The sequence below is a fragment of the Haplochromis burtoni genome, unplaced genomic scaffold (assembly GCF_018398535.1).
Source record: "Haplochromis burtoni strain Fernald_Lab_line unplaced genomic scaffold, NCSU_Asbu1 Contig_323, whole genome shotgun sequence".
NCBI lineage: Eukaryota > Metazoa > Chordata > Actinopteri > Cichliformes > Cichlidae > Haplochromis > Haplochromis burtoni.
Window position 1 is genome coordinate 531,639 of NW_024582684.1, and position 14,047 is coordinate 545,685.

The following is a 14,047-nucleotide window of genomic DNA, read 5'->3' on the forward strand; positions in this document are numbered from 1 at the left end:
ACGAGACAAGAGGAAGCAAAACCAGACACATTAACATCAGACATGGACTTTCAAAGTAAAACAGGAAACACATAACACAGACTGAACAAAGACACAGGCTCATAAGCAGGCACTACAAAGGGAACAGAGACGTGGGAACAGGGCAGACACTGACTGAACATGGGGATATAGGAACTTAAGATACACATAGACACGAACTAGACAAGGGGATGCAGGTGATAGGGGAGACAGAGCAACTAAAGAAGACAGAGACATAAGCCATTAGATAGAACTCAAAGAAACCAAAAACTAGACAGTATAAATAATATAAACTCAAAAGCCCTGGGTCAACGACCCAGGCATCCTAACAACTTATGAGTCATTTGAGCATAAACAGACTAATTCAAGAAATGAACTGGCATTCTCAAGATGATTCCCAAAGACTTCCAATGGTGTGCAGTGCGTCATGAAACAGGAAACTGGACAAGGGCAGAACAAAAGAAGTAGCAGGCCTAGAAAAACTATCTACAGCAAATAAATAGTAAAGTCAAGTCAAAAATACACCTGGCTGTTCATTTGATCCGTCGTTTATTATTTAAAGCTTTATCAGAAATGGTTTCGGTGCAAGGATAGTTTTCAAGAAGCAAGTCATAAGGAAAGGAAACAGAGAAAAGGCAGAAATTTGAAACATTAAACAATAACTGGCCTGAAAATCAGTGGCAACAGGTCTTAAGGTGTGGTGAATCAAAATTACACATTTTTTGTTCTAATCTTTATCAATATTTTCTGAGGATGTTCACAGAAAAGTACAACAGTGTTTCTACAGTATGACCTGATTTTGATCCACCATCTGGAAAACTCCTGTTAGGAAACAGCTTCAGTTTACACCATGACAATGATACCAAAGATACTGGCAGTGCATTAAAAGTATACCTGGATAGAGAAAAACATAATGAATGCTGTCAGTGATGGATTGGCCTCCCCAGAGCCCGGACCTCAACGTTATTGAAGCCGTGTGTGATCATCTTGACAGAGAACAGAAAAGAGCCAAAATCCAAAGAGCCTTCAATGTCATTGAAGAAGTCTGGAGAACTATTCCTGAAGACTAATTAAAGAATTAAAACTTGCATAAGAGAGTTCAGGCTATGTTAGAGAATAAAGGTCGGTGTAATGGATATTCACTTCACTTTGTACAAACGTCGTTTTCGCCTTTTATACTGTATGTGTGTTTGCACACGTTTCATTAAATCACTTCAACTATTCAACTTCTTCCTATTTCCTAGCAAAATACAGAGAAATGAGGCATAACTCTAAATTTTTGCGCAGTACTTTTGCTGCAGATGGTTAGCTTAGCTTAACATAAGACTCGAATAGGGTTGAAACACTAAGCCTGGCGCTGCCCAATGGTAACAAAAGCTACAAGTTGATACCTTTAGTTCAGTTAAAGCCTTTATGTTTTGTTGTTTGTATCATTTATATATAAGTGGAAGCATAAACACAAATTATGGAGGTAAGGTACAATACTATTTCTCAGGCAAGAGAGACACAATCTCTGAATTTATCCTCTCGCATTGTTGGTTTCAGTTTGTTTTGTTTATGGAGTCAGCGAAAGGCTATAACATGCTAATTAGTGAGCATTAGAATGTTACCTTTGGACAGAACCAGGAGTATTGTTTTTACACTAAGCTCATTAGCTGCTGGCTCCGACTTCATCATGGCTGCACAAACACAAGAGTGGCATCAATCTTCACATTCATCTCTGCAAGAAAGTGAGCACATTTCCCAAAAAGTCGAACTATTCAATTAATTCTACATTTTTATGCTACCCTGTCGCATGGAGCGCCTTTCACCTTTATCTTACATAATTTTGAGATGCTACCCTCTAAATTCTTCAAATCATTTTTCTCAGGCATGTCCCTATTATTCAAGAGACCCTTAGAGGGTGCCACTGAAATATGACTTCACTTCCATTAAATACTGAAACTCTTTCTACCAAGCTAACTAATCGGGATTGTGTCATTTCTTGTTCGAGTCCAGCTCAAGACAAAAAAGGCTCAATCTAATTCAAACAATATGCCTTGGCTCAGAGTTCAACGCGTATCCGAGCTCAGAATTTATAATGTAAATCCCAAAAATGACTCGGTTCTCATATGATTTAAATATTACTGCCAATGGAGGCAGTTTTTAAGTAGGACTTCAAGCAGGAAGTGTTTCAGAAGCAAAGGCGAAGCCAGCTGATCTTTGCTTTAGTGCAGTTCAGGAAAAAGTACTCTAATAAGAAAAAATCTGATGAAAGATGGAAATCAAAGAATCGTTTAAAACACGATGCTTTGGATCTTTCCCCCCTCTTCTTAATGACTTTCCTTAGTCTTTCTGAGAACACTGAAGGCTGTCTAGATTTTAATCTATTTCACTTCATTAGTCATGTCTTATTGTGGTTCATTTATTCGTTAATCACCATCATGTTCTTTTTGTCTTATTTTTTTCTTCCTTTTGTTTTCTTTGTCTCTCTAACTCCAAGCCATCATAAGTTATCTTTGTTGTGGATTGGCTCTGGTAAGGCCACTCTCCAATCAGTGTTGTCTTCCTAGAGACATTTTGTTTGGTTTGCTTGTTATTCATGTGTCTGTGGAGTCTTCCTGTAGTCTATGCACACACCTAAATTAACCGTGAACCTGTCTTGTAAAATGGATTTCTTGTTCATGTGTGATTTGTGAGGTCCTGTGACCTATAGACCTAATGTGCTATTGAAATATTATAAAGGTGAGATGTGAATTCATGGAAACAGAGCTGAGAGAGAAACCATGACTCAAGGGAACGCTGGAGGAAGAGGTGAAATGGTGGGATGGAAAAGAGAGATGAGCATACCCTTTATTGAAGAGGGTCGTCAGACGAGCTTTATTGGAGGTTCTGTCTCGCCTGAATGGTGCCACAGAGGGAAACATCGAATCAATCACCTTAGTCTCACTCACTTACTCTCCTCCTCTGTCTGTCTTCCTTCCTCATGACTCTCCTAATATCTCTCCCGCTGCGTTTTTTCACTCTCTCTATCTCCATTCCTGCTCTTTCTTTCCTTGCCGGTTTTCTTTGTCTCTATCACTTGTGTTAGAGGTGATCACTGCCCAGTCAGCCAATCAAATTAACAGCTATCATCTCGGCTCTGGCAGACACAAATCTATGACCTTTAGTGGGAAATGTCATTTATAATGGCCGTAATGTCCCTCTGCTTACTGCCCGATGAAGACACTCATGTGGACACGCGCACACACGCACACACACACACACACAATACACACACACACACACACACACACACACACACACAACACACACAAACACACACACACACACACACACACACACACACACACACACACACACACACACACACACAACTCTCAGACAAGGACTTACGATGCATACACATGCCTCCACATGACCAAGTTTCTCTGACATTTGGCCTTTATGACTCACTTCTTCATAGCCTTTATTTGAAATGAAGGTTTGCAGCCTTAAAAACTTTTATCAAATCTACTCCCATTAAACTGTTATAGTCACAAGTGCGCTAACAGACTTCAGGACCTACTTCTGCCTGAAAATGATTTTTTACCTCCTGTCATATACTTTGACTGAGAAAGTTTGGCTGCAGCTTGGGAAAAGTGTGCTCGGTGAAGAATGCTTTTCTTCGTGATACCCGTGGCTGACGTCAGCTCGCTTATAACCTCTCCTCGCTCTCTGGAGATTGGATCTAAATGAAAAGATCCACTCGCACTGCCTCCTCTAAACCCTTTTATAAGGCTTTAATTCTTTTAAGCAAAACTCCCGCTGTTTCCTCCAGTCTACTCCTACAGTGTTGGGGCTCATAATGAACCCTTTCTAACCCCTCTACCGTCTCATGGTCCCTCATGCGTCAGCCTTGACTGATTAGTTTTTTCACCACGGGGGGAAAAGACAAACTTCTCATGTTTGAATTTCATTTGATAATGACACACAGTAACAGGACGAGCATCTCTCATTTTTCACTGTTTGTCTTCTCCTGTAGGTCCTGGGTGATCGGGGCCATAGCTCTGCTGTGTCTGCTCGGTCTGACCTGGGCGTTCGGGCTAATGTACATCAACGAGAGCACCGTGATCATGGCCTACCTTTTCACCATCTTCAACTCTCTGCAGGGCATGTTTATCTTCATCTTCCACTGCATACTGCAGAAAAAGGTGAGGCACAAAGCTAGACAGAAGCTGCCAGTGTGACAGACACATACAAACACACACAGAGGCACACATGCGAGCCAGAAACGATCAACAGAGACACCAAAAATATCTGCAGAGCTGTCACATAGGTTTGATTGGTCATTCAGTATCCCTACTGCTCAATTCTCTCACCTTTTCATTCTTGCTACCTAACACTCTCTTTCGCTGTCACTGTCTGTCTTGCCTTGAGGCAGCAGGTAACAAACTGAGTTGCTTGTCTTACTTCTTCTAGCAGCAGCAAAGAAAGTTTTCCATCATCAGGCAGGGTCATCGCACCTGAAATAGCATGTTATACACTTTGATAATATTCAGCTCTAATTGTTTTAAATATTGGACCCAGGAAGAGGACATGCATGAGTGTTTTGAAGTCTAATTGGCTGAAACTTGAAGTAATTTCCTTAAGTGAGTTTTATGATTTTATGACTCACATTAACACACGGTTCGCCTTTCAAGTCCTCTATAATTAAAAAAAAACCCAAAACAAACTCTTCGGTATATTTTTTTGGGTTTACTTGGCCTAAAGGATTACTGGCATTTGTGAGCACATGTGTGTACTTTTTTTATACTTGAGTTATGTGTGGCTTCCAGGAAGAGCCTACACACACCGGGATACTTTTACAGTCTCCCACACACTGTCAGTGCCTGGGACTCCAGAAGAGGAGTAGGATATGGAAAGAAGATTCATCAAATGCTTAATACTCTCATCTGGCTGCCATCCCACAGACAATTTTTAGTTTCAAGTGCATGACCAGTAAACAAGTGTGGTGTGTGTGCACAGTATACTTAGGTATGTGCTAGGTCACGGGATCAGGTATCCAGAGAGATGTCCTCAGAACAATGATGAGGTTTTCTTTGGCTGCAACCCAACTTGGTTTCTCCCAAGATGCATGGAGCAACTCACCACACAGCTGTTCAAACAGAGCATGTGGCAATATATGCCTGCCAGTCCAACGAGCTTGTTAAAAAGCAATTACAGTCGTATTTGTTCTAACTTGATTGGGATCTAAATGCAGATGTTCTGTGTGTACAAGTGCATCACATCTCCCCCTAAGGAATATGTCCATTTTAGATGAATATGTGGCAGCTTGGGGAGGATGTTGATGGGGGAAAGTTTATGGAGCTAATCTTCTAATGTCTAAATTTATGGGTTTAGTGTTTGCACAAGGAAGTTGAGTAGAAGAAGAGTTTGTCTTTTCTTTCTCGGCCTGTCATCTTGAAAATATGCATCATTATGTGCCACGTCAAAGCAAAAACATCAATCAATTCCCCCTCTTTTGTACGCGCTGGCTGAGAGTGCATTTACAGTTTCTGACGCTTTTTTCCTCCTCCCACCATCTGGGGCCCAGGTGCGTAAAGAGTACGGCAAATGTCTGCGCACCCACTGCTGCAGCGGCAAGAGCGTGGAGACTTCTATATCCTCCTCCAGTAAAACCACCACCTCGCGGACCCCGGGCCGCTACTCCACAGGCTCACAGGTGAGCTTACCTGCCTGCACACCTGGACGCTACAGCACAGCAGATTCTCAGGTGAGGCCAGATAACGCCATGAGGGTTTTGGGTCATCGCTGTTCACTTTCAACTCGTCTCATATTTTAGGCAAACACATTAAATGCGACTTTAAGTTGGAATGCCATTCGGTTTATTTTGGGGCTTTAAATTAGAGATGCACCGATCAGTCGGCTAGTATATCCGATCAAGGGTATAACCGATTTCGCTGCCATCCACCACAGCCGATAGTGCACCTTAGACAACAAAAACAACTGTAATTGCTGTGCAGATATATTACTTCTGTGAAGCAAAATGTAATATCTTATAAGCTGTAAATGTATCTGGCTTCCTCATACTGCTAACTCAGTTGCCAGTAATCTACCAGTGTAGCCATCTGCCATGTACTCTTTTTCATAGTTCTGCCAATCCATTAGTAATTTCAGAACTCTCTTTTCTGCAATAAGAGCAAAGTCAGAGTAACTTTTGTTTAGCATTTATTAGCTCCAACTCTGACACGATCTGCCCAGCTCAGTTGGCATCATATACTGTTGTTGGCACTGTTTGCCAGTAAATGAAGAAGCTCAATATTGTGTCCAGTAACCTGGAGCACTCGATTATGGGTTTGTTGGAGTGGGAGTGATAGTAGGTTCAGTAACCTGATGTCGTACTGGAAAACATTGACTGTTTCAAAAACTTTTCTATGTTTTATTATGAGCAAAAATGGAAATTCTCCACGAAAGAAAGGTTAGAAAACATAGCATAGTAAAGAAAAATGCAATAGTCCAGTAAAATTACATTCAGTGCATCTCTACTTAAAATATGGATGTTTTGTTGAAAGTGTGAGATCCAAAACCCTGACTGTGACAGACAATGTTGCTTAAAAAATGTATATGGAGTACAAAAGACACTGATGTATGATTAATTTTCCCTGCCTGTTTCTCTTTTGTCGGATGTTGCTTTGGGTTTTTTTCCCCATTTACTGCCTGTCCTGCACTAATTTGATCCTTTTTTTTTTTGCCAATCGCCTCCCATATATTATACTTTCTCACTATATTTCTCTCCCTTCTTTGTTGTCGTGTCCTTTCTCCCTTGATCTGTTGCTGGCTCTTCCTTTGATTTCTTTTCCCTTGCATTTTATTGTTTCCCCTCTACAAATTTGCCCATACCGTCTCTACCCTTTTCTTTCTTTCTCGCTTCTTTTCTCATGCGTATAGAGTCGTATCAGGCGGATGTGGAATGACACTGTGAGGAAACAGGAGTCCTCCTTCATCACTGGAGACATCAACAGCTCTGCTACGCTCAACAGAGGTAACCACGGGATACCTACAATTTGCATCCTCATCACTGTCACCCTATCTGCTTTATTAATAGCGGGAGGCACAGGCAGCATACGCTGTCATTTAGCAAAGTAGCTGCGGTCCAGACTACCGATAATGGTATTTTGTTCTTGAAGATCGGAAGATTAGCAGGATAGTGTAAATATCGCTTACTTATTTTTGCTGCTTCAAAAGCTGCTTTTTCGCAGGAAGGAGAGGTCTGGGCAGGCTCCCGTCAAAACTGAAACTACTTTATTGTCACAATATTAAATCTACAGAGTGAAGCGCTAACTGTGCTGTAGCACCAATCTTCTTTTTGCAAGGACAGATGTTTCTTTAACTGCTGTAGGTTTGAATCCTTTAAGTTAGTATGTGTTAAGGACTTAAACTAAACACCATAACACCTTTGTTATAATACAGTGCGCTATGCAAATTAATGTTATATTTTTAGATGAATTCACAGCATTACTCATCACATAGCATCCCGTTTCATTTTAAGTAGAGCGAAACTTTGCAGGATTTGCACCTGAGAATGTGTATGCTATTGTAGTCTCAAACCTTTTAAATGAATAAGCCCAGTTCAGTGTATCCCTACTTTATTTAGAGCTGTGTATTGCAGTCCCTTCAGAGTAGGACAGTGTAATGGACTGTAGGAATGAACTCAATGGGTATGGCTATCCGAGGGCTAGGGTAATGAGGGCATAGATACCCAAATGGCCACACAGTTTGAAATACGTGCACACACACACACACACACACACACACACACACACACACACACACACACACACACACACACACACACACACACACAAGAGAACACATGCTGCCATTTGTTAGACTCTAAGCTGAGGTGTGGCCCTCACTTTCTTCAGGCCACTAATAAGCTGTTAGCATGACAGATTGATACTAAAGCAGACATGGTGCGTGTCAGCGCTTGAATTATCACACACTTAGTGAGGCAGGGCTTAAGACTCCCGCACCTCCTCCTTCCCTCACACTTTAAAGAATGCCACACGGAGCTACTTAGCCAGTAGATGTTGAAATAACTACATACTTTGACTTATTGGATAACGGTGGAATGGAATAAATTGGATTGTCAGATAAGAGACCGACTTCTTGTTATGCCCAGGTCATTTAAGTTATAATGAAGAAGAGAGACCTACACAGCAATGACCAAAAAAAAAGGTTCTGTGGTATGCTCAGGAATATAGGAGTCAGTTGTTAGTATGTGGCTGTTTTTCATTTTAGTGAAACTCAAACACTCTATGATATTCTCAGTTAATTCAAAATGTAGCTGTTACTTAATGTAAAAAAAAAGATTAAAAAAAGGGGGGTGTGGGTTGCAAATCCAAGGTATGCACTTCATCTGGAACCCTAGCAGTAAAAGATAATTGTCTATCAGCTAATACTGTTTTCACATGTGTATTTAATAAACTCTGACAGTACCAGCTTACAATAACAGAGTCAGACTAAAGAAGCTGTACACTGAAAAAAATTGATTGGCCATCTCTTGGATTTATGTAAGCATCTTGTGTGTATTTAACACAATTGCCTCATGCTTTAAAGTTAAGTGTAACTATATAGTGTAGAAACTACATTATATGCAGAGAGGCTAGATTAAATTCATCATATCATGTTCGAGTGAAGTAAGTCAATAATATAGCAATGTTAAATCTTGCGACACTGCACAGGATTTCATGCCCCATGCCCCAGTGTGTGTGTATATATATATATATATATATACACACACACACACACACACACACGTTCTGGAAATCTACAGATGACATCTGCAAAACTAAGATCAACAATAGTTCCAGTAGCTTGAGACTAATGACGTCACGTCACATAATCAACCAGTAAATAACTCATGCATTCACGTAGCGGTGGCTGACTTTTGGCAGCACCGAGAAAAGGAGGGATCAGTTCAAGTAATTAAAGATAACAGATCCTTAACGTGATTTTCATTTCAGTGTGTCCAGCTATGATAAATTTCCCTCCACCTTTACCATTTTGCAACAGATTGATGTGTCAGAGCTTACAATTTCTTACGCCGCCGTAATTTGTAGTTTTGATGAATAATTTGTGTAGTCATACATTTGAAAGGATCTAGAATGCATATATTCCCTTTTTTGAATATTATGACAATATATGACTTATGTAGTTCTTAAATGCTGGGTTATAATGGCATAGGAATCATAGGTTTATAGTTTACATTGTGTAGAAATGAGAAAAAAATGCCTTAGGGAAGTAAAAAATTGCTGTGCCCCTATATTTTTCATAGATTTACTAGCCTTTAGACATGATTTTACTGGGTACGGGATGCATCCGTAGATATAGCTAGTTTACATAACCATAAGTTCAGATCCCACACAGTCAGTGACAACTGTATAATATTAGCAAGATTGCATTTGAAGCCGCTAGAAAGAGCAGAAAAGAAAAGCAAAAAGAAAAACTGCATGATGCAGACTCTCCACTAGGTCATCACATACACAGTGGTTGGTCATGTATAATACCATCTCTGCACCTCATTAGTGGTGCTGCTAAGGTACTAAAAGGAAAAGAAAACTGATAAAGATAATTATTTCTTATCATGTTTTGCTTTGAGTTTATGCTGAAACCACAGAGATATTTGAACCTGTTTTTCCCCTCTCTGTTTTAAAGCTATATGACATGCACAGACAGCAGTAGCACAGCCTGCTTCATACAGTGTCGATAGCATCATGAGGATGAATGCATAAGAGCTGTCGTGCCCATTTGTTGCCTGTATTTTTGCATTGTCTTAATGTGTATATGAGCAGTCTCTCAGAAAATGCACTGAAAACACTTTCTGTGGCCCCTTTGTCCATTAACTGTCCTGTAGTCATGCTTCTCTGCTCAAGCGTATTGAACTGCAGCACAGTCTGCTCCAAGCTATGGCACTCTCTCTTTGTCTCTCTCTCTCTCTCTGTCTCCTTCTCCCTTTCCCTCCCTCAGCCTGTATGCAATGGCTGCAAGAATGACTTGTCAAGCTTTTTCTTGCCTTTCTCCCTGAACTGTTAGCCTGTTTGATTTACTTGTCCTCTTCTCTCCCTCTTTCTTCCACACACTCACTCTCCATCTCGCTCTCCCTTCTTCTTTTTTCCTTCTTGCTTACTTCCACTCTGCAATGGCTACATGTTCTCTCCTTTAACCTCTATCTCCACTCTGTTTTTTTTTCTCCTGAGTGCTTCTCTCTTTTTCTCTCTTGACTTGGCTGTTGCTTTTCCTCTCTCCTCCTCTCTCGACTTGGCTATTGCTTTTCCTCTCTCTTTCTCTATCTGCCTGTACCAGGAGCCATGGCTAATCATCTTATAACTAATGCTCTCCTTCGTCCCCATGGTACTAACAATCCTTATAACACGCTCCTGGGGGACTCGGCAGTCTATAACAACCCAGCTGTGGGCATGTACAACACCCAAGGTGTGGCTGATGTTCCATTTATGAACAACATTTTTAAATGTAGCATAGAGTTGCTTTATTTTATCTATTTATTGATTTAGTTTGCATGGTTCTTTCAGTTTAAAAGGTGCTTTCTATTTTGATGCATGCATGTTATGGTTCCCAAGTGAGATGATCAATGACACTGAAATGTACATATATGCATACAACTCTATCTAAATTACTATTTGCAGATTTGCTATATCTTAAAAAAGCTACTTGGGAACCATGAAATATTTCTTATATATTACATTTTATATGAATGTTAGATTTACTTTTATTTTTATTTTTACATGCATGTGTCATTTTGGCCTTGTGTTGCTTGTGCAACAGCATGTGTCTGCATATGCTTAATATCTACATTTATAGCATTTTAAATATGATTCTTATGCTGTTTCTTTCTCTGTCTTTATAACAAAGCACAGATATTTTGTTCTGTAATGATTATGTAAGATTTTTGTGTTTAAAATTTGTCAACTTGCCTTTAGTTGTTGAGCAATTGTTGATGTAACGGTGGCTGAAATGTGTTTCTGTCAATGTCTAAATTCACATCTGTGTTTCTCTTCTCTCTCTCTCTCCCTCATGCTGTCCATTAGCACCATACCGAGACACAAGTATGGACTACATTATTACTCAAACTACTTCAGCTACATAATTATTTTCTTGAATTTAAAGCAATTTAATGTTTTAAATCCAACCTATGCAAAACCTTTTTTCCCCAAAAAGTTTTCCAGTCGATATACAGTATCTCTAGTATTAGTCGACCAGCAGGGAGATGAGATGTGATAATAACTCCTGTATAATTACTAGAAGTTCTACTTAAAACATTTTTCAGTGAAATTTTAACTTTTCTTTTTGTATTGTTGTAGCGCTAGCAGCAATTGAAAAAGAAGAGTACTTATGAAGATTCTCCTTAATGAATTATGGACGCTTGAAGCATTTTTCTTTCCAAGAAATTTATCATTGCTAATTTTTAATCCTCAATTCACAGCACCCACTACGATGTGAAACAATAATTAAAATCTTTCATTTGTAAAAAAACCACTTGGGAGTTGTTTTTTTCTTACATCTTAATAATTAGCACTTTTTAAAATTGTTTCTCAGAGGGCATCCTGAACAACGCAAGAGACTCCAGTGTTATGGATACACTCCCTCTTAATGGTAACCATGCCAACAACTACAGCATGGCGAGCAGTGAGTACTTGAGCGACTGTGTCCAGATCCTCGACCGTAGCGCCGGCTACGGCACCCACGGCAACCACAAGGAGACAACTCTAGAGAAGAAGATCCTCAAGGAGCTGACGTCCAACTATATCCCATCTTACCTCAACAATCATGAGAGAGCAACCACGGAGCGCAATCACAACCTCATGAACAAACTGGTGAACAGCAGCATGGCCAATGGAGGTGAATGTGGTTTCATTTATATAATTGAAGGTTTTGATAAACAGATGTAAATATTTCGATTTATTAAGTGGCACTGCTTGTTAACTCACTACAACAAAAATAGTCTTAGAGTAATTATAAATGCGTGTAAACACTTTTTATTTGTTTCTGTGGGTGAATGAGTAGAATCTGGGTTTTTATCTGGTTACAATGATTTATGCAGACAGGTGATTATTAAACTGAATTAAGCAAAAGCCTGTCATTTATAATGATTTGCAGTAACCCTTCCTTCTGAGGGTTCAGGTGAACTCAACAAAACAGCACAATAGAAGTGGTGAGCAACATATTAAAATCTACAATAATTATTATTTCTAACCGTTCGCAGACAGCTTAAACAACTGCGACATATTATCACAGCTGATATGTCAATACCAAACTTTTACACTTTTGGCAGCTATTGGGAAGCGTAGATTTACCTGAAGTTGATCCTTTTTCCTTTTGCTTTGCCTGTCTGACATTTGGTAGTGGGCAGATCTAGCAGACAGTAGTTTTTTGGGGGGGTTTTTTGTTTTTTTTTACTGGATAACAGACATATGATGCTGGCGAAAATTGCACTGTTGAAAGTAGTGAGCTCAAGTAAAACTGTAATTTCGAAAGCAAGACAACCTGGACAATGACATCAAAGGAGCTGACATCCTTTAAATCGCTCTCTTTGGGTCCGGTGTCACATAGCAGGACTAATTTAATCTGTTGTTAATTTCTGAAAATTAGAGTGGGGACTTTAAACTTCACAGAGTGAATGGGTTAAATGCAGAGAGGAATTTCCCCACGGGGGTCAATAAAGTATACAATTTAAAAAATGTAATACTTGTTTTACTAGTAATGCTAAAGTTTCTGCCTTGGGTAGCAGTGGCAGTGCTTTTTGTTCAAAATGATTTAACGTCAGTGGGCTAACATGTTGAGATGTGTGGTGTAATATGATTCTTGCCTGGTTCTTCCAGGGAGCCTGGCAGGGGGCAGCAGCAGCAGCAGCAGCAGTGGAGTTGGTGGATGTGTGGGAGGCAGTAAAGAGGACAATGGCCCCATGGTACTAGACAACTCTGTAGCCTTCCCCCATGAGGAGAACCTGGGTTTGGAGATTATCAGAGAGGAGTCCAATGCACCTCTCCTGCCGCCACGGCCTCCTCCGCCAGACAGCCACCCCCCGCCGCCGCCGCCTCCTCACAGTTTCTCCCGGCCACGGCGCATTCCTCAAGAGACCAGCGAGAGCTTTTTTCCCCTGCTGACAAACGAGCACACTGATGAGCACACGCACTCACCAAACCACAGAGACTCACTCTACACCAGCATGCCAGTGCTGACGGACCTCCCAGATGGGCAGATGAATGGTTTAACAGACGGAGAGGAAGACAGCTCCGGGGAGCTACAGCCCTGTAAGAGTGCTACTGCTCCTGAACTGGATGATGTCTATTATAAGAGCATGCCAAACTTGGGCTCCAGGAATCACCTTCACGAGCTGCAGAGCTACTACCACATGGGCCGTGGTGGCAGTGATGGATATATGGTCTCTGGGAGCAAGGATGAGTCCGATTCATCACCCGAGGAGCCGCCTGTAGACCCTTCTCACCTGGTTACCAGTCTATAGAGGCAGTCGAGACTTCTGTCCCTCCCCAGCCCACCTTTACACTTTCAACCTTTCAGTGAAAACATTCTGTGTTGTTGACTGACAGACTGAGCTGGCCCGACCCTGGATTGAGGTACTGTGTGTAACATTAACGGCGGCCCATGACAATATGATTGAGACATCACTGGCCAGTTAAAAGCAGGGATTGAATGTACTGTCATAAAAGGTGCAGACTGAGAGGGCAGCTCTAAAAGACTTTTTGTGAACATCAAGCCAGAATGGAATGTTTGAACTCAGAACAGAAAAGGAACGGGGAGGGATTCTGTAATTTTACCGTACCTGTTACTTTTATTTGGAATCTTCGGATTGACCGTAGCCCTACAAGTTTACCAATATGGACCTCTAGCAGATTATAGCATATAGTCTCCACTACCACCACAACAGGGCCCAGGCCCCCAGCCCTGGGTGAAAAGAGCTGCCTGTCTGTTTGTCTGTATGTCTGTCTGTCTGTCTAACTCTTAAAGACGCATACGTTGGATGACGTTT

General features: G+C 40.8%; 1 protein-coding gene across 10 annotated transcripts in view; it reads left to right on the forward strand.

Moving 5' to 3' along the window:
- adgrl3.1 (adhesion G protein-coupled receptor L3.1) overlaps positions 1–12,919 on the forward strand; it is a gene marked incomplete at its 3' end in the record, with an annotated part of 130,819 nt that extends 117,900 nt beyond the window's left edge. For 2 of the 10 annotated variants that reach the window (XM_014339944.2, XM_014339946.2), the window contains 7 exon segments: positions 4,022–4,190; positions 5,573–5,752; positions 6,928–7,021; positions 10,345–10,473; positions 11,088–11,105; positions 11,596–11,898; positions 12,879–12,919. In XM_014339944.2, the coding sequence (XP_014195430.2) occupies positions 4,022–4,190; positions 5,573–5,752; positions 6,928–7,021; positions 10,345–10,473; positions 11,088–11,105; positions 11,596–11,898; positions 12,879–12,919 (934 nt within the window). 10 annotated transcript variants of the gene reach the window in all.
- Positions 12,920–14,047: the final 1,128 nt, after the last annotated feature.